The sequence below is a fragment of the Phocoena phocoena genome, chromosome 14 (genome assembly GCF_963924675.1).
Source record: "Phocoena phocoena chromosome 14, mPhoPho1.1, whole genome shotgun sequence".
NCBI classification, from domain to species: domain Eukaryota; kingdom Metazoa; phylum Chordata; class Mammalia; order Artiodactyla; family Phocoenidae; genus Phocoena; species Phocoena phocoena.
In genome coordinates this window covers 60,995,797-61,015,295 of record NC_089232.1, presented here as the reverse complement: position 1 = coordinate 61,015,295, position 19,499 = coordinate 60,995,797, and the positions used below count along the sequence as shown (strand labels likewise).

Below are 19,499 nucleotides of genomic sequence, written 5' to 3'. Positions count from 1 at the left end.
TTGAAGTATAATCTTACTAGCAGGGCCTGCAGTTTGCACAATTTTTTTCAAATCATTTGGCACATCTGTTTTGAACTGAAATCACACAGAGCTGAGGAGATCCTCTGGATCCAAGAGCATCTCCCCGAGGGCAGAGACCCCCACCTGCCTTGTGCACCACTGCACCCCCAGCATTTAGAATGGTGCTCTCTACAGCGGTGTGCAGAGAGGACAAGCACCCACTGCACAACTGCGCTGGGTTGTTTTGCAATGGGACCTCCTCTGAGAGTAAGAGCTGCATTTACTTTCTTGGCCACGAGCAGCCCAGAGTAAATTACTTTTCAGGTCTCTAAATAGTACATTGGAGATTTGGAAGAACTGATGCAATTTCTAAAGCTGCCGAACTTCCTCCCCAGAAGCTACTCCCACACCAAGACTCTGACTTCATGGCCATCACAACCAGAGTTAGAACCTGGACTATCTATGCAGGAACACTGTCTCCTGGTAGAAATGGAAAAGTCCAACTGTAATGTAGATTCTAGTGGATTTTAGGTTTTAAAACCTTTCACAGAGCAAAGGGGGTGGGGAATCTGGAAATGCTTTCTTTTCATCATGGTCAGATTCAGAGCAAGGCCTGAGCTACTACATCAGTGACTCATGAAATAATGGGATTTTTATAGAGGAAGAAAACGACATGATTCTATTATCCGGGTTTTACTGTTAATTAGCTTTATGGTGTAATTAGTAAAATAGCTCAAGAGTAAAAGCAAAGTCCAACTTTTAACAGCCTGGTAAGCCTCTTCTTATCTTAAAAAGAAGTAAGATAGCGAGGTTCAGACAGGTGGAGAGGTCAGCTCGAAAGGAGTTAACATTTCAAGGCCTTGCCACTTCTTCCTCAGCCCTTTCAGATAACCAGAATTGAGGAAAAGGAAAAACCACACAGTTTTCCAAACTCTTTCACTGAAAGAGATCGCATATTTTTATTGTAGTCAAACATGATGCAAGATAATATTGCTTCTTTTTGAATCCATAAATAGAAGACACATGTCTGAGCGCTGCATGGGTTAAATGGCTGGCCTGCCTGAGGAGCTATGGGCATGAGTGCTCCAGGCTCCTGACACAGGATGCTGGGAATGACGCAGCAGTAAACCTCCATCCTTTAGCAGGGAGGGACTTTGTTTCTGATAGAGGCCGAAAGTCATTTCAAGCCAATCTGATGGATAAGATAGAGGCCAGAGCTGAGGAAACCAAATACCAAAGCTGATCTAAACCAAGGAGTGGCCATAAAATAGTGACCATCTTCCTTGCCTGTTTCAAAAGGATGTCATTGCAAAAGGAAAATTCCAAAGCCATATGAAGCAGGGGCAATATCGCCGGAGTACGTTTATAGCCCTCAACAATGACTACGTAGAAAGGGGTCACGTGTGTTTGGGTATGTAACTCCTGAGGTGTTTGTTTTAAAAACAAACCTTATTATATTAGTGTCATACCTCATGTTTTCCTTGGAACGTTCTCGAATCCTCTTCCTTGAGAAGAGAGAGGAGTGTTAAATAGAGATCTGCCTGAGAAGAACCACAAGTCCTCAGTAACCACTATATCTCCATTCCTTGATAGGACTGTGCAGATGTCTGATGCAGTCGGTTGAAGGGTAATCTGCCTTTGAAGGCAAAGACCTTGAGCCCCAACAAATGTAAGGGGTAGGAAGTCTAAGCGCCCATATTCTCCAGAGTCAGTGAGTCGTAACCACTTTTGTTTGTGCGGCCCAGATCCTTGCCCAGGAACATGGAGCTCTCTGAGGTTATCCCACTGGGGACGAGGCAGGCAGACAGTGTGCGGGGACTGTGGAGGTGTGTGTGGTTTCCATCCTGGCCCTGCCACTTCCTAGCCATGCGTTTTGAGCAAGTTACTTATTCTCCCTGTGCCTTGGTTTTCTGGGGATTTCAGATAACACCCTGTTCCATTGGCCTATGGAGAGCATGTGGAATTGACTTGTGAAAAATGCTTGGGTAGGGTGGTCCAGTGGTTAAGACTCTGCTCTCACTGCCGAGGGTCTGAATTCAATCCCTAGTCGGGGAACTAGGATCCCATAAGCCATGTGGCACAACCAAAAAAAGAAAAAAAAAAAAAAAGCTTGGTTAGCACCATGCCCAGTACATAGTAGGCAGTCAGTAAGTGGAAGTTACGATTCTCATTAGGTATTGAAGAATAAACCTAACGTCACTGTCAGCGTAAGCAACCAGTTGGAGTGATGAATACCACAGTCAGAGTGAAATGGACAGCGCACTCGATAACCAAATCTAAACTGCTCAGGTTGCTTTTAGTTGGACAGTTCCCACATCTCTATTTATGCATCCCTCTTCAGCCTTAAAGCTTAAAATGCTTTTATATGGACTTCCAATTAGACTATGCTGTTTTCCCCCCCAAACTACAATGACTTCATTAGTTTATTATTTAGAACTGCAAATTGGGTAGATTAGCCACCAATGTCTCCCTGTAAACCAAGTCATTTCTAAAATTTTCTGACAGAGCTTTCTCAGATTCACCCAAATGGGAGGAAGTGGTCCATCCAGGAAGAGAAATAAGCATGTAAGAAATAGGGGCACCGGCATTTGCAGCAACATGGATGCAACTAGAGATGATCATGCTAAGTGAAGTCAGACAGAGAAACATGAATACCATATGATCTCACTTATGTGTGGAATCTAAAATATGGCACAAATGAACCTATCTACAAAACAGAAACAGACTCACAGACATAGAGATCAGACTTGTGGTTGCCAAGGGGGGCAGGGGGGAGGGAGAGGGATGGACTGGGAGTTTGGTGTTGGTAGATGCAAGCTATCATATTTAGAATGGATAAACAACAAGGTCCTAATGTATAGCACAGGGAACTATATTCAGTATCATGTGATACACCATAGCAGAAAAGAATATTAAAAAAAGGATGTATAGGGCTTCCCTGGTGGCGCAGTGGTTAAGAATCCACCTGCTAATGCAGCGGACACGGGTTCGAGCCCTAGTCTGGGAAGATCCCACATGCCGCGGAGCAACTAAGCCCGTGTGCCACAACTACTGAGGCTGTGCTCTAGAGCCCACGAGCCACAACTACTGAGCCTGCATGCCACAACTACTGGAGCCCACGGGCCTAGAGCCCATGCTCCGCAACGAGAAGCCATTGCAGTAAGCCCGTGCACCGCAACGAAGGCCCAACACAGCCAAAAATAAATAAATAAAATAAATTGTTTTTAAAAAAGGATGTATATATGTGTATAACTGAGTCGCTTTGCTGTACAGCAGAGGTTGACACAACATTGTAAATCAATTATACTTCAATTAAAAAAAAAAGAAATAGGGGCACCTGGATCCATCAGTCAACTGAAATTCACAACAGACTTTCTGGGCTCTGTTTAGATCACTGGCTTTTCAGATAAAATTTGGTCAAAAGAAAAGGGGTTTCTATAAAGCCTCATTAACTAGAATCTAAGTAATAAAATCTAATCTAGTCTAATCTGGGCCACATAGCAGCCACCTCAGAAAAAATTAGTCAAGGCTTTTACAAAAAGGAGTCCTCATTTATTTCACATGAAAATTCCACAGAGTGGTGACCAACCCATGTCTTAAATGTGGCTTTGTTTTAAAGCATGTTTGAAGAAACAAACTTTACTCTTACGAAATATATTGATATTGTGACTCAGACTGATCAGATGTGGAGATATCACGAAAACTGTTGCCGACTCTGAAATGGGGCTTGTCATGGATTGAAGTCCACATCCTCAAGCCAGCTAGCCCTGACATCAAACGTCCAGTGCTAACCGTGGCTCAACCCTGGTCACACATCGGATCCAGCTTGGCCTCCACCTGAAAAAGCTGGATAGCCAGTCGTCCACTGTTCCAGAGAGGCCCAGGCACAATTGAGGCCACATGAAGAGGGCTCTGTGTATTCCTGGGAGGGTAAGAAAGGGAGCTGTTAGGTAGAGCTCAAGGCAAAGAATGTGGGCTTTGCAGTCAGATGGAGCCAGGAGGAGGTGCCGGCTCCACCGCCTGCTGGCTTGGTTACATCAGGTTCCTTCCCCTCGCTGAACCTGAGTTTCCCCAAGAGTAGGACGGACAGCCCTACCTCAGAGAGTTGCCACGAGGCTGAACCGTCTGATGCTCCTGAGCACAGCGCCTGGGTACCATGGATGCTCAGCAGATGCTAGTTCTCTTCTTCAGTGCTTGGCCCTAGATCCTTCTTTCAGAACCATCCCTCTTGCCTCTACCACCTGCGTCCTCTGCCCTCCAGCCTGTAAGGAGATCAGCTGTGAGAGTGCTGAACATGCAGATCTGAGATCTTGCTGTGGTCCAGCTGAGCTCTGCACACGAGATGGCTCTCAAGGAGCCATCTCCTTGAGATAGCTCATTCCTATAACCAGGTCCCTGTACAAGGTCTTTTTGGGGCCACTGGTCCCTTTTGCACTGTCTGCCACCTCCAGCAAGAGACTCATTCTTTCGGCCCCTGCTTTCAACCAGCGATTGATTGGCATCTGCCTCTGTGCTCTACCCACCCCTGCCCCACCCCTAGTTGTTTAAACCTGAAAAGGTAGCTTCCTGATCTCAAGTCAGAGTTAATTCCGTTGAAAATGAAGTGAAGTTGAAGGTGAGATGTTTCCATGGTAATCTGATGAGGAGAGCTTGAATGGAATAGAGCTAACTTGGTAGAAACACCTGGAAGTTGGGTCCATGGTGGTCAGCCCCTCCCTGGAGGGGAAGAGCTTCGTTACGGCCCCTGAATCTCCTGGGGCCCCACTGATCAGACTCCAGCTCCACCGCTGTGTGCAGAGTCTGTTGCAGCATCTCTGTGAGGCTCCCATTGAATGGGTTTCACCGTTTCTTTGTCATATTGCTGCACTCGATTGAACTCTTAATCTTCATTGAATTCAGAAAAAGACTTATTTTTGTAACAAAATCAAATGAGAAACTTCAATTTCATCTAATATGTCATCGAAGTTCTTGGTTCAACCTACTCCCTGCTAGATATCCAGAGTAGTTACTATCCTTTTATCATTTTATAAATACTCTTTGGGACAGTGATCTCATACAATTACTGGATGAGTAGTTGCATAGACACTTCGTTATGCTGTAGCTCAGCATTTGCTCTCTGGCATGTCTTCTGTGGTTTTAATTTTCTTGCAGACCATTGAAATTATTCAGAGTGGGTCAGTAGCGTTCAGAAAGCACCACACCGCATGACCAGGTTCTTTAGAACCAGGCTCAGACTAAGCTTTTCTCTTCATTGTGTGTGTGTGGCGGGGGGGGGGGGGGGGGGGGGGGGGCGCGGGGAGGTTGATAATGCATGCACATACCTGTTTGAAATCATTTAATATTGTTGCCTTATCAAGAGTAACTCATATTCATTGCAAAAGAATAGTTAAAGAGAAAAATTCACCCTTGATTCTAACAGTTACTGTTAACAGTTTCGTTTCTTTCCAGACAGTTTTAAATTTTCCTCTTTACGTGGTTGAACTTATACTATACATGATGCATTTTAACAGCTGCACAATATTCTCTCCTATGATTGTATCAAGTCATTAAAATATCCCATATTGTTGGAAAGTTTTTTCCCCCCAATTTCTTGCTATTATAAATAATGTTGTGATGAACATCTACATAAACAACTTATTTTAGGCCTTTTCTGATTACTTCCTTGGGATAGCTGACTAGAAATAGAATTATTGGATGAAAGAAGTATAATGTTTTTAAGGATACATGAGGGATACTGCCAGTTTTGCCTGTTACCCCACATTCTCACCACTGGTGACTAAAACGTGTTCCCTTTTACCTTGTTGAGCCCCAAATCAGTTCTATCCTAGAGGCAGCTTCATGGTCATGTTCACACAGAAAGGCTTGTGTTTGAAGGTTAAGAGTTTGAAGGTCAACCGCTGCAGCTCTGATTGACCCACTGGAATATCTGGTTTGGTAAGGCTTGACCAGGTCCTTGACAAGCTCACCAGCTGTTTATTTGTTAAAGCAGGAAAGTGACTCATATATTGGAATTACCTCTGCATCACCTCCCATTGCAAGAAACAGGGTTGTCCTTCACACCTCTGCCCCCCTCACTGTCCATATCCTGACCGCTGTTTCTCAGTAATAGCTCGCAAACCTAGCCTTGCCTTTCCACCTCCATCACCTCTGCGTTAATCCAGGCCTGTAACACATCCTGGTGAACAGCGTCCCCATCTTCCTAACCCTGTTTAGTCTTCCACATTGTCATATTCCAGAGTTCTCTTCTTGAAGATAAAGCTGATAAGGCCCGTCCCCTCCACTGCAGGAAGGCTCTAAATCTGTCATTGTTCTTCAAGGCCCTTTACGATGTGATCCCAACTTCATCTCCAGCCATCCTGCATGTGGCCTTCACACCTCTCACTGTCGTTCCAACATGGCAAACTGTTGGATGTACCACCGTCTACTTGCAGTGTCCTTCCTTCCAGCTTCTTTATCTATTCATCCCTCGAAGTAAAACTAAAGCATCAAATCCTGGGTGAATCCTCTCCCAGTTCCCCCAGCAGACAGTTGCTTCACCCTCCATGTTGTGTTGTCCAACTCCACGTTGAATTTACAGCACTGTGGCTGCTGCGTGGTACCTGGTGAGGAATCCCGGTCGCCAGCCTGTCTCCACCGCTTCTGTTCAGTCCTCTGGGTCAGGGTCCTGGTCCTGCCTTTTTTCCCATTGATGATAAAAGTTTGTAGAATAAGTGAATGAATGTCTTTATAATGTTTAACACATAATTATTATTTTTAATATCTTAATTTTATAGATTTAACTTCACAAATATTAGCATTGATTTAATATCTTAAGATGTAATAAGTGTGTTTGCCTAGATCTTAAGAAAATACAGACCAGTGCTTGGCCTTGACTTGAATTTCTTTTATTACGAAGTCCTCATCCTTTTTTTTTTAACTTTATTTTATTTTATTTTAGTGGTTTGGGGGAAATTTGACAAATATACCCTCTTTCCTGGCAAAGGGAATTTTTATTTCCTTTTTCTAAATAAATTTATTTATTTTATTTATTTTTGGCTGTGTTGGGTCTTCGGTGCTGCACGTGGGCTTTCTCTAGTTGCGGTGAGAGGGGGCTACTCTTCGTTGCGGCGTGTGGGCTTCTTATTGCAGTGGCTTCTCTTTGTTGTGGAGCACAGGCTCTAGGCATGCGGGCTTCAGTAGTTGCAGCACACGGGCTCAGCAGTTGTGGCTCGCGGGCTCTAGAGCGCAAGCTCAGTAGTTGTGGTGCATGGGCTTAGTTGCATATGGGATCTTCCTGGACCAGGGCTCGAACCCGTGTCCCCTGCATTTGCAGGTGGATTCTTAGCCACTGCACTACCAGGGAAGCCCCCTCATCCTTTCTGTGCCTCTTTCTCATTCCCTTCTTCTTCTCTAAGAAGAGAACTGGCAAAATGCCTGTGGGAGAAAAAGCACAGGAGAAGGTGATGGACAAGATTGGGTGGGGAGTGTAACCTTCTCTTCTCCCAGGTCCTTGCACAGCAGTAATACGTTACTCAAATCTTATGCCATGACATTGGTCCATCATGTGAGCTGTTACAAGGTTTATGTGAAATATAATCAGTAGTATTGCCTTATGAAGAAATGCTTCCTTTCATAAAGAATTCTCTGCATAATAGACTCTAGATTTGATGGCAAATCTGATGTCCTCAATGACATGTTGGCTCAAGGTCAGTATATTACTTGAATTAAGTTCATTAAATGATTCTACTCATCCATTTGACATGTACATTTTGGGTATCTTAATGAAGTCACCTCCTCTAAGGATTTCAGATTAGCAAAAACTTCTACCATGAGTTTGGTGTGAAGGCCTCCAAGTGAGTTTTTAAGGTTAACATTCAGTGCACCAGAACCCTTTCTCTGGAACACTCACAAATACAGTGAAGTACATTTTTAAATAGATCCTGAAAAAGAATTTCTGCTTACACCTAGAACTTTCTGTGATTGCTTAATATCCCTTGCTGAACATCAAGCAACAGTAATGAGAGAAATAATGAAAATGCATTGGGAAACAGAGATTATGCATTTTAACGCTAGACATAGAGTCCTTTCCATACTTACTTATAACACTCCACAATGGACCAAGACATACCTTTGGAAACACAAAATCCTATAGTCATAGGACATTATTAGTGCCATTTAGTCAGGGGCATATGCGTGAGTAATTGGTAAGAAGAGAATGTAGATTCCAAAGACAGATATTTCTGCCTGTGACCCTCCTCTGGAAAAGCTCAGCCGAAAGCTTCATGCTAGGTCTTTACAGAGTGGTTCCAGCCGCCCGGGAGCGCTTGGCTACAGAGGCTGGGGTCCTGACGCCCTGCATATAGATGTTCCTCATTGCCCCTCAGGCATTGTGGGTTCTGTCCTTTGTGCCTGGGCAGTGAATACTGCCCCTCTCAGAGCTTCCAAGGTGCCTTCCAGGGAGAAGACACCACTTCTTTCCTAAGGAACTTTCCTTCCAGATGCCTTTATAGTTTTTCATTTACTAGTGACCAGTGGTGAATGGAGCTGCCCATAGAATCTGAGCATCAAATTTTCCCAGCTTTGTAGGAGTCATCCAGTTATCGGCCTGGCCAGTGACAGGGAGGGGCTGCCCCACCCCCATCCTGTGTTTCTCCATTGATTGGCCCCATCGCTGCTTTGCTGGGCATTGGGCCTCACTCTGAGCTGTAGAGGGAATGTGACCACTAGTAAGTTCAGAGAAACCAGGAGAAGGTGTTGAATCAAAGAGAAAGGAACTTTCAAGGAAAAGGTTGGGGGAGGGAAGATGTGAGGATGGTAGGAGAGAACGGAGAAAAAAGATAAGCAGAATGTGTTAAGCTGTAAATTCTTATACATAAAAAATAGCTCTTAAAAATATATTGTTCTCGGGCTTTCCTGGTAGCGCAGTGGTTGAGAGTCCGCCTGCCGATGCAGGGGACACGGGTTCGTGCCCCGGTCTGGGAAGATCCCACATGCCGCGGAGCGGCTGGGCCCGTGAGCCATGGCCGCTGAGCCTGCGCGTCCGGAGCCTGTGCTCCGCAACGGGAGAGGCCACAACAGTGAGAGGCCCGTGCACCGCAAAAAAAATAAAAAATAAAAAAAAATATATATATAGTTCTCAAAAAGCATAGTTTGCTGGGGGAAAAAAATGGATTGAAATGAAGTGAGGTTGTTTTTGAAGTAGAAATGTCCTCATTACTGAGAGGGAGGTCCATCCAGCATCCCTGAAAAATGAAGGAAATGGTTATCTCAATGCTGATTCCCTTCTGGGAGAGCACAGGAGGCCTGCCAGTTCCCTGCGACAGACCATTGTCATTCCTTATCATTCCCCTGCATCATTTACACAGAGATTAACTGGAGATGGGAATTTCTTCAGTTGTTTCTATAAGTATACTCAGCTGGACTTTTTCTCTCTTTCCATGGAACAGAACCTCTGATCCTGTCTCCCTACCTATTTGTATTTCAGTTTTAGTTTCTTCGTGTGGTATGTTCAACAGCCATGCGATGATTAAGTTTGTATATTTTGCAATGACAGTCTAATGACTCTTGGCCAACGTGTATCATTCCCAGCTGGTTGTTATAGTTACCACTTGTGTCAGCCTCAGTGGCCCTTGATCAGGTTCAGGCCACAAGATGAGAGTTCAGAGGCTTCCGCTGAGCAGAGGAAAACAACAGTAGGGACTGGGGAGGTGGCAGTTTTACCCAATTCTGGGAATCCTAGAGCATGTTGCGATTGTGTAGAGCTTTTCCCCTTCACGTCTCAAGTATGATGAGAAATTGTGTTTGTCACATGGAGCGACTCCACCATGTGCCATTCTTTTCACTAGAGGACACAATCCCAAAGAAGGTGGTGTGCCACTTCAGCGGGAAGGCCTACGCTGATGAGGAGCGCTGGGACATTGACAGCTGCACACACTGCTACTGCCTGCAGGGCCAGACCCTCTGCTCGACCGTCAGCTGCCCCCCGTTGCCCTGCGTCGAGCCCATCAACGTGGAAGGGAGCTGCTGCCCAATGTGCCCAGGTATCTAAGCCGCTGCCCTGCCACTTTTCAAACTGGGATGTTGATTCAAAAGGGAGCTAGAACAGACTCAGAACCTCCCCCACCCATCCCTTAGCTCCTGTGGCCCAAACAGAGACCTGGCGGGTAACTTGAGAGCCTGTGACCATCTAGGTGAGTGCCTGATTTTGGTTCCATGCCAGTATTGCTGTCTTCTGACTTGCATTCTCTAAACGTTAAGTGGCAGGCCTTATGGGTGTAACAGACCTGTGAATGACACCTGCCGTATCCGAGTAGCACAGTTTTAGTGCAGTGTTGGACGAGCCTAGCGGAAAAGGTCCATTATCGGACACAGTAGGGAATGATGTTCTAAGGTGTATATCTATCAGAACCAGAATGGAAGAGCTGCATTTAAACAATACGATGCTGGTCCAATCTTTCTTCAGTTCATCAGTTCCAGTAGTACCCAGGCCACCCCATGCAGCCTTCTCCCAAGCCCTCCCGTGAACTTTCCATCTCTTCCCACCTAGACCGGAACCACGGAGCACGCCCCCAGCTGGCTGTTGCAGAATCACATGCCTACGTCTGTCCCCACATTCCACCCTTCATGTCAACTTAGTAATCCGCCTCCCAATTTCAAACCGAAGTCCCCCACAGCTGCCCAGATCCTCCCCCAGGCCTTCTCCTGGTTTCCATGTCTGTGTCTCCTGCCAAAACAGCTCCTTTGTTTTCTGCCCCTCGTTCCCAGCAATGCAGGACCTGAGCCCTCAGCAGGACAGCCTCTGGGCAGTGTTCCAGATCTAAAGCCCTGAACACACAGACTTCACAGGCACTCCAGACCACACAGACCAAAGGGAGGGCTCACTCTAGGAGCCCCTGCACGTTCCCCTCGATTCTGTGTTTTCTTGCGGCATTGTATTAGAGGCTTGCTCCGTGTAGCACAGTGGGCTAGGAGTCAGGGCAACTGAGAAGGGCATCTACACCGTGCACTTGTAAGATGGGGTAGCCAGTTAAACCCGAAGAGTTTCACTGAGCTCTGCATACATTTGCCTTTTGTTTAGCTGTTGTGCAAACTAGCCCTAATGGGCACTTCTAAAAATGTCCATTTATCCCCTAAAAAGGATATTCTGCCAGGTCAGGAGGCTGAGTCCTTTTCAGATCTCTTATTGGGTGCTTTTCATAGTTTAGGCTCCTTGGCCTTGTTTAAGGTGTAAATTGAGAGTCACAAGTTCACTTCTGTGATGTCGTATCCCTCGTTGTCCACATAGGGAAAAAACAAAATCCTTAAGTGTTTTGCACGAGAAGAATGAGGAAAAACATGTATTTCTCATTGGAGTTGCTTTATCTATTACATTTCACCTGTTTCACAAGTTTCATACCAGTTTTCCTAGTAATATACTTTGAGCAGTTCAAATGGTGAAACTTGATCTTATTTATTCAACCAAGATTCATTTCGTGCCTACCCTATGCAAGCATTGCTCGAGGCCCTGGGGAGACACGGGTGAATTCAACAAGTCCCCGTCCACACAGCTGATGGTTTCGTAGGGAGAGACAGGCAGCACATAAGTAAACAGTAAATAGCGCACAAGATGAGGATAAGAGTCACAGAGAAAACACATAGCGAGGCCGGGGTGGGGGAGGAGGGGCTAGGCAGAACAGGAGACAGGATGTTCTGATAATCCGAGAATGCCTCACTGATCAGATGACATTTATAAAGGGACCCAGAAGAATCATGGGGTAGAGGCAGGAATCATGGGGTAGAGGCAGAATCTCTGCGGTACAGGCAGAACAAAAGCCCAGGGGGTGGGAACATGCCATGAACGTTCAAAGAGAAGCAGGGAGGTTGTGTGGATGTGACCCCATGAGCAGGGAGGGTAACTAGAGGAAAGCAGAGAACTAGCTGTGTGCCAAAACACGAGATCTCATGAGCGATTTTAGAATTTTATTGGGCAAGATAGAAACTCTGGAGGGTTTTGAGCAGAGGAGTGATGGAACGTGACTTGCAGGAGTGGAAGCAGAGAGGCCAGTGATGCAGGTGAGAGATGAGTGTGGCCTGTACCGGGGCAGTAGCTGTGGAGGTAGGAGAAATGGTTGGGTTCTGATTCTAGTGAAAGAGTAGAATCCATAGGATTTGAATGTGATGTGAGGAGTGGGAGGAAGAGAGATGCCAAGGACGACTATAATGTTTTTGACTAAAATATGGAGTTGCAGCTCTGGTGTAAAATCAGTTTGGTTTGGGGAGTTTTTAGTTTGAAATCTCCATTGGACATCTAAGTGGAGATAATGAATAGACAGTGAATCTGTCTGATCTGGAGTTCAGGAGAGAAATGGGAGATGGGTCTATAAACTTGAACATTGTCAGCCACAGGTGGTTTTTAAGCCTTGAGACCGGACGAGGTCACTCAAGGAGTGAGTGGATATAGAGAGGAAAAGGGAGCCTGGGACTGAACCCAGGAACCCTCCAACTTTGGGATCTGGGCAGGTGGGGAGGGACTGGCAGAGGAGACAGAGAATGAGCCCCTGGCACACGGGAAGAAACGGAGAGAGCTATGACCTGGGAGCCACACGGAGAGAGGGTAGGAGGAGTGCTGTTGGGTGACATCAGGTGAGAAGCGGGGACTGACTGCTGTGCATTTAGCGTTTTCCTAGTCGTCCTGACGAGAGCCATTTCCGTACAGTGGTGGCGGCGAAATCTACTTAGAACGGTTTCTAGAGAGAAGGGGAGGGGGTGAATTGGAGACAACCATTACACAGCCCAGCTACAGACCACGAGTGCTAAGTTCACAGGTAGGATTTTCCTGTGGAGTAGAGGGGGGTCTTGGAGGCTTTCACTGAAGAATTGAGCTAGACCTTGAAAGACAGGTGGGTTCTCTTAATTGGAGTGAAAGGGTAATCTGACCAAAGACCCTGAGACAGAAAGGTCAAGGCCAAATGCCCCTGGAATAGGGAGTTCTAGGAGCGGGAAATAAGGACAGAGAAGATGACTTTGGTCCAGATTTTTAGGGCCTTAATTGTCGATTGGAGAGGTAGATTTTGTTCTCTGTCCTTCGTGGCTCATTTTTGAGCAGATGAAACACGATCATGGAGGTGCTTTGGGGAGCCACTCAGTGATCTGTAGGAGGACTGAAGCAGGGAGAGACCAGAAGCCAGGACAGCTGTGACTTGCACTGTAGACGTCCCAGATGTGTGATGATTAGGACCCAAATTCAGGTGATGGCGGCAGGAATAGAGGGAAAGATCCACTCTCCTCGGTTGCGAGTTTAATAGAGGAAAGAGTGCAGGTTTCACTAACAGCCTGCTCATAACTAGAGATTTCTCCAGTGACTTCTCAGTCAGCATTTACTGTTGGATTGGAATTTAATTTCTGTTAAGTCCCCCTTCTGCTTCTGATGTATTATTCATGAATCATTTCTCCATCTTATCTCAGCAAATTTTGCAGTCAGGTGAGCTCTGCCACCTTACATTTGATTAAGTGTGGCCCGACAGGAAGCCTGGATTCCTGTCCCATTTTTCTCCCGGGCCCTCTGAAGTTTCACGTTGCCGATTCTCACCTGGAAAGCTCAAGCTACTTGGCTTTGTCCCCTACGCACACCAGCTAACGTTCTGAACAGCCTCACCCTTACAAAGCACTTTCCCCCTCTGCCATCTTTGGATACAAGTACCAGACCTGTGAACTGATTTGCTGGTTAGTACTTGTCCCATTTTATAGAAAACAGGGTCAGAAAAGTTAAGTGAATTATCCAAAGCCATGCAGCTAGTTAGCAGAGGACCCAGGAGTCCCCAGTCCTAAGGTTACTTACAGTTCCATCTCCCAGAAAATGGTGTCCTCCCCTTGTAAGCCCCAAGCACCCTGCCCCATATCCAGAAAAGGACATTTTAAGGAGGGTGGCTCTTACAATGAATGGGCCAGGTGCCTCTGACTGTAAAATACATCCCCAGTAGGTTCCTCTGAAGTTCAGGTCAAATCTGACCCCAGTTGTAATTCTTTAATTCTGACCATGTGCCCGTGATCTGTGCCACCTGGCCAGGGAAAGATCTGTGTCACTCCCCTGGCCCTGTCATCCACAATGCCAGCAGCTTTATAAAGGACTCTTGTAGTAAATACCGGAAGGGTTCTATTTTAGAGTTGGGGTTGAATGCAGTCTTTGGCCATGGCAGGCCTGGGCCTAGGCATGGAAACACAGCAGCACCCACACTTCTTTTTGTTTCTTCAAGTAGTTTTTTTGCTGAAAGTTTTGTACTTTTTGACAAAACTGCTCTGAGGTGGCTTCCCTCTTAAGTTCACATCAAAGGGAAATGACCCTCTCCCCTTAGACTTGAGGGCTCTGAACTGGAGCTTTGAGTATTTTATGATAAAGAAGGAGGCGTGGGTAGATTTTAATCAGAGCGGAACTGAGTTTAGTGGAGCAAACTGGTCCAGAGGACAGGCCATGAGCTGCCAGACGGTGAGAAATAACTCATCATGAGAGGCCCGTGAGGGCAGGACTGGTCTTGCTCACAACTGTATCCCCCCAGCTTAGGCCAGTGCCTGCCACATAGGAAATACTTGGAAAATATTTGCTGAACAATGGTAGTTAGCAGTCACTGAGTAAGACATCCTCCTGCATCCTAGGTAGATCCTTCCAACTTTCCCCTCTGTTGCCAAGGAGGGCCTTTCTAAGCACCTGTGGGAAGAGAACTCACACTGTCAAGTCTGTGTTGTTTGTAGGGTTTCACTGAAATCTACCTGTAGGCAGGTATGAGGCACAAGAATTTCAATGCTGCTTGCCTGCTGCTGTCAGGAAAGACCCTGAGCTGACCTGAATTGACCCCAGCCCTGGGAGTCTCCGCAGAGGAGGTCTTTGCCACTTAGCTGCTGACATTCACAGGTTTTCGACATGGATCTCATGTTAGCCTTTTCTCCCGAGGCCTCAGAAGGCAGTGGCAGGTCAGCCCCTGTTGGGATAGGAAAGCTCCAGGCTGTGCGCTGGACCAGACAGGGCAGGGGCTCAGGGTGCCACGGCACTGAAAGATGTCATGTAAATGTCAAGGAGGTTTTCTTCCCGAATTCCTCCAGGAAATTCGTATCACATATCGAGATGTCTCAGTGGACGAGCTGAACACCATCCCTACACACACACACACCCCAGACCCACCCAGCCCGGACTTATTGAATCAGGACCTGTGAGCGTCAGCACATTTTATAAGCTCCTCAGGTGATTCAGATGATAGAAAAGTTTGGAATCACTAGTTTAATACTCAGACCCCTGCTTCTGTGGATGAAAATGTTTTCAATAACTTCTCTTTTTAATTCTAGAGTTTTTAGAGACGTGTTGAACCTTTCAGAACTCTAAGAGTGTCTACTTCTTGCCGTGTTTGAGGTCTTAGAATTTAAGAAAAGCAAAAGCCGAAGTGACTTTATTCTTGGGGGCAATAGGAAGACCTGGGCTTTGGAATCACAGAACTGGATTGGAAGCCCAGCTCTGCTGGTTCCTGGGTGCATAATCTTGGGCAATTTCTTAACGTCTTAGCATTTATTTCCCTGGCAGATGCTCGGTTAACTCACAGTGGAAGTTTAGCACGTACTCTATTCTCTATCACTCTTCCCTTCTCTCAGATTTACCCTTTTTAAAGTTCACTTCTTGAAAGGCTGGTAACTTTGGGATAGAACGTGATCGCTGTGAGCAGAGAGGATTTTCTTTTAACTTACATAACGTATTTCATGTATTTTATTTTGGACGAAATTAGGCTGAATATTAGTGAGTATTCCCAATGTTGGGTAACCCTATTATAAAAATCAGTTAATAATATGGCAGGCCCTGGCCAAGAAGTACATGATTGAGGCTGACTTCTATTGTTATATTTTGAAAACAGAGGTTCTTAAGAATTATTTCTTTTAAAAGTTGGCTAATTATTGTTAGCCAGATGAAGTAGGGATATACAAATATTTATGTAGGAACCACGGAAAGCTTTGGATTTTCTCACTGGTCCCTTTAGAACTTGGCTTCAAAAAAAAAAAAAAACCCTGATATTGGAGATGAATGAATATCATTCTTCTCGGTTTTGTTTCATGTTGTAGTATCTTGTTGACCAAAGTGTCTATATGATTGAGTTAGATAATATTAATATGTTTACTCAAGATCAGTTTCCAATCTACATGGTTCCAGGAATAACCCAGTAGACATTTAAGACTTACATCGGGCAGCACCTCATGAGGTCTGCCAACATCCATTCCCGTGGAGGGGAAATGAATAAAGAATGGAAGATGCTTTAACTTTTTCACTTCCTGTGACATATTTCATATAAATGATTCAACACTCATTTATTAAAGAGCAAGTTATTAAAGTATAATTTATTAGATGGAAAGTAAAAGAAATCCTTTCATTTCAGCCAGTGACCATCAGCTTGCATGAATCTGTAGAGCCAACAGCGTTTGTCATGAAAAAGCAGAGCTTCTGACCCAGGTGGAGGAGTAATCTTCTCCCGTCTTTTTAAATCGTTATAGGGCATGTTTCCCACCCCTACAAAGCTAGTAACTGTAGCATTAATGATGTCAAGGTGGAAACTGGATCTTTCATGTCCCAGGACATGTTGTGTTGTATTGCATGCACCGTCCATTTGGATTGAGGAGACAAGTCAACAATAAGGAGCCCCTCCATCATCTCTTATGAAAAATGTCCCCTTCTTTTAGAAATGTATGTCCCGGAACCAACTAATATACCCATTGAGAAGACAAATCATCGTGGAGAGACTGACCTGGAGGTTCCCCTGTGGCCCACACCTAGTGAAAATGACATTATCCATATCCCCAGAGGTAAGTGCCAAAGTCAGCTGAGATCTGTCTAGTCTTGTGTATGGTTTACTTTTTTTTTTTTTTTCTAATTTTCAAAACAACTTTTGGGTAACCTTTTAAAATACGTGCCCAAGTAAGTTCAAATAACCACTCCAAGAAAGACCTGCTTGGCTGTAACATATTTAACAACCCAGGATGATGAAATAAGTCTGCAGGTAACTGGGTAAAATGCCTTTTTTCTGGTCCCACATGCTCAGAGGCTTAATGACGATGGAAAGAAATATGTCCCTGGTCATAAGAGCTTGGTATCTGGAATTTCTAAGCCATCTCTCAAATGCAGGTGTGAGAATAAACTTTGTAAGCAAAGTAATAATACTCACTTGTTCCTGTGGATTCTGTATTAAGCATTTATGCATTAGGTTACCCTCTTCTTCCAGGTAGTTTTCACTCCGTGAGGAGTTCAGTTTATTACTGTGTTGATTTTTCCACTCATCAGGCTTATTAGTCCATGTGTTGTTTTTTTTTTTCCCCTTGCTCTGTCCTTTTAGCCGTGTGTAATAGAGATGTTATTCTGCCTCTCAGCTGCTAAGTGGTAAAGCAAGGCCAAGTTCCTGTCAATCTTGCCTTCTCTCTAAAAGTAGTCCTCTTGATCAAAAGAGTATAAGCTTGCTCTTAGTCATGACTCAGTACTGCCTCCTGTGTACTCCAAGGACATTTTCAAAATCACTGTTAGACCGTTTTTATATTTCTTTTGGAAGAAGCAGTATTCATTGCTTGCGAGATTAATGGTCTGTTACTCTAGATATTTTAAGTGTTATGCTTGGATCAAGCCAGATGACCAGAGCACCAGATTCCTGGACCCAAGTTTTGGCTCCTTATATAACTGCTGACTGAATGGTGCTTCAGCATTATGTTTACAGTCATTCAGTCAACAAATATTAGTGCCTACTCTTTGCCACAAACTCATCTGGATGCTGAGCTTTAGTCATAAGCATAGCCATATTTATTATGTTACGTTGAGGACTCTGTATGACATAATATTTCTGTTATAAAGACCCTGAGGAGAAATTTCTTCATATATCAGTAGCAAAAAAATTTATGATTCTCCTAAGCAGCTGATTTGTTTTAATCTTAAAGACATTGTGAATCTTATTGATGATGCTTATTTCCATTTTTGCTTTGGCTGCTAGGAAGCTTAAAGCTAATTTTATGGCCTGCTTTTTGCATCAAAACAGAATTTAAGGACTAAATTTTGTAACAGACCTCAATTGAAGCTTCATTTTCCTTTCCCCAAGATTTTCCTTAATTTACGTTTTAATCTTCTTATATGACATATATTCCTAAAAACACTTCCAATATCATTTGGAATGTGGGAAGGTGAAAATTCATTCTTTTATTCATTGTGTTTTTAAAACCTGAATTCATCAATAAAATGTTACTTTTTGGGCTTCCCTGGTGGCGCAGTGGTTGAGAGTCCGCCTGCCAATGCAGGGGACACGGGTTCGTGCCCCGGTCCGGGAAGATCCCACATGCTGCAGAGCGGCTGGGCCCGTGAGCCATGGCCGCTGGGCCTGCACGTGTCCGGAGCCTGTGCTCTGCAACGGGAGAAGCCAAAACAGTGAGAGGCCCGCGTACCGCAAAAAAAAAAAAAAAAAAAAAAACAATGTTACTTTTACCTTTGGCATTAGAAACTACTCTTCTTTTTGGCCGCACTGCACAGCTTCCAGGATCTTAGTTCCCTGGCCAGGGATGAAACCCGCACCCTCAGCAGTGAAAGTGCGGACAGAGTCCTAACTACTGGACCACCAGAGAACTCCCCCCTTTAGCATTTTTCTTGATGCTGATAAATATGTTCTTTTTTTTCCCCCTTTCCTATAAAGTATTACCATCTGCCTCTCTAAAATGACTAGGAAGGGTCTCTTCTTCTCGTCCCCCCACATACACATAGAAGGATATTAATAAAAATCTGAGTTTTAAACTATAGACAGTATTAACATCACAAAGCTGTACTACTTCATGAGCTGAGTTTCCAAAACAATTTAAAAGCAGGTCCTTTTGATTGCATGTGTTCTGCATCTTTCACTAACCTGGTCTTTGATGCATTTAAAGACATCCTGACTACAGTGGTTTATTTGAAACAAAATAAAAGAAAAATAAGGAAGTCTTCAGAGAGTGCTCCTGATTGGTATCTATTTAAATTTGTTATCTCTGTCTGCAGTGTTCATTGCAAGAATGATGATTTAAAGGAACAAAAAGACCACCATTTATAAGAGCAAAATTAAACGTCCCTTGTACAATAACCAAGGCAGGAAAATGATCCAGTAGGTCCAGTGAGTTTTCAACAAGTTTATGAAAAGTACGGCATTTTTGCTTAGAGCTCAGTAAACCAGAATATTAACCAAAAGACCAGGCTCTTGATTCTGGCTTGGTTTTTACGAGTACACGACTAATTAGTCTTATCTATTACACTACTAAGTAGAAGCATATACTTTGTCCAAGTCTCCTATTTGTTGGTAAACAGGGAGCGAAGCTGATGTTTCTGCTTCAAAATCTTAGAAGACCATAAAGGTTAACATTAATTAAAATATTTTCAGTAGTCTAATTTTAGTCACTTTTTTAAAAAAATGGTTTTTAATTAATTATTTATTTTTGATTGCATTGGACCTTTGTTGCTGTGCACAGGCTTTCTCTAGTTGTGGCGAGCGGGGGCTACTCTTAGTTGCAGTGCGCGG

General features: G+C 44.5%; 1 protein-coding gene across 1 annotated transcript in view; it reads left to right on the top strand.

Moving 5' to 3' along the window:
- The window catches only part of CRIM1 (cysteine rich transmembrane BMP regulator 1), a 206,715-nt gene that overhangs the window by 184,122 nt on the left and 3,094 nt on the right, over positions 1–19,499 (top strand). Inside the window, exons 14-15 of the mRNA XM_065891147.1 lie at positions 9,825–10,019; positions 16,666–16,788. Coding sequence (XP_065747219.1) covers positions 9,825–10,019; positions 16,666–16,788 — 318 coding nt within the window. The remainder of the gene's footprint in view (positions 1–9,824; positions 10,020–16,665; positions 16,789–19,499) is intronic.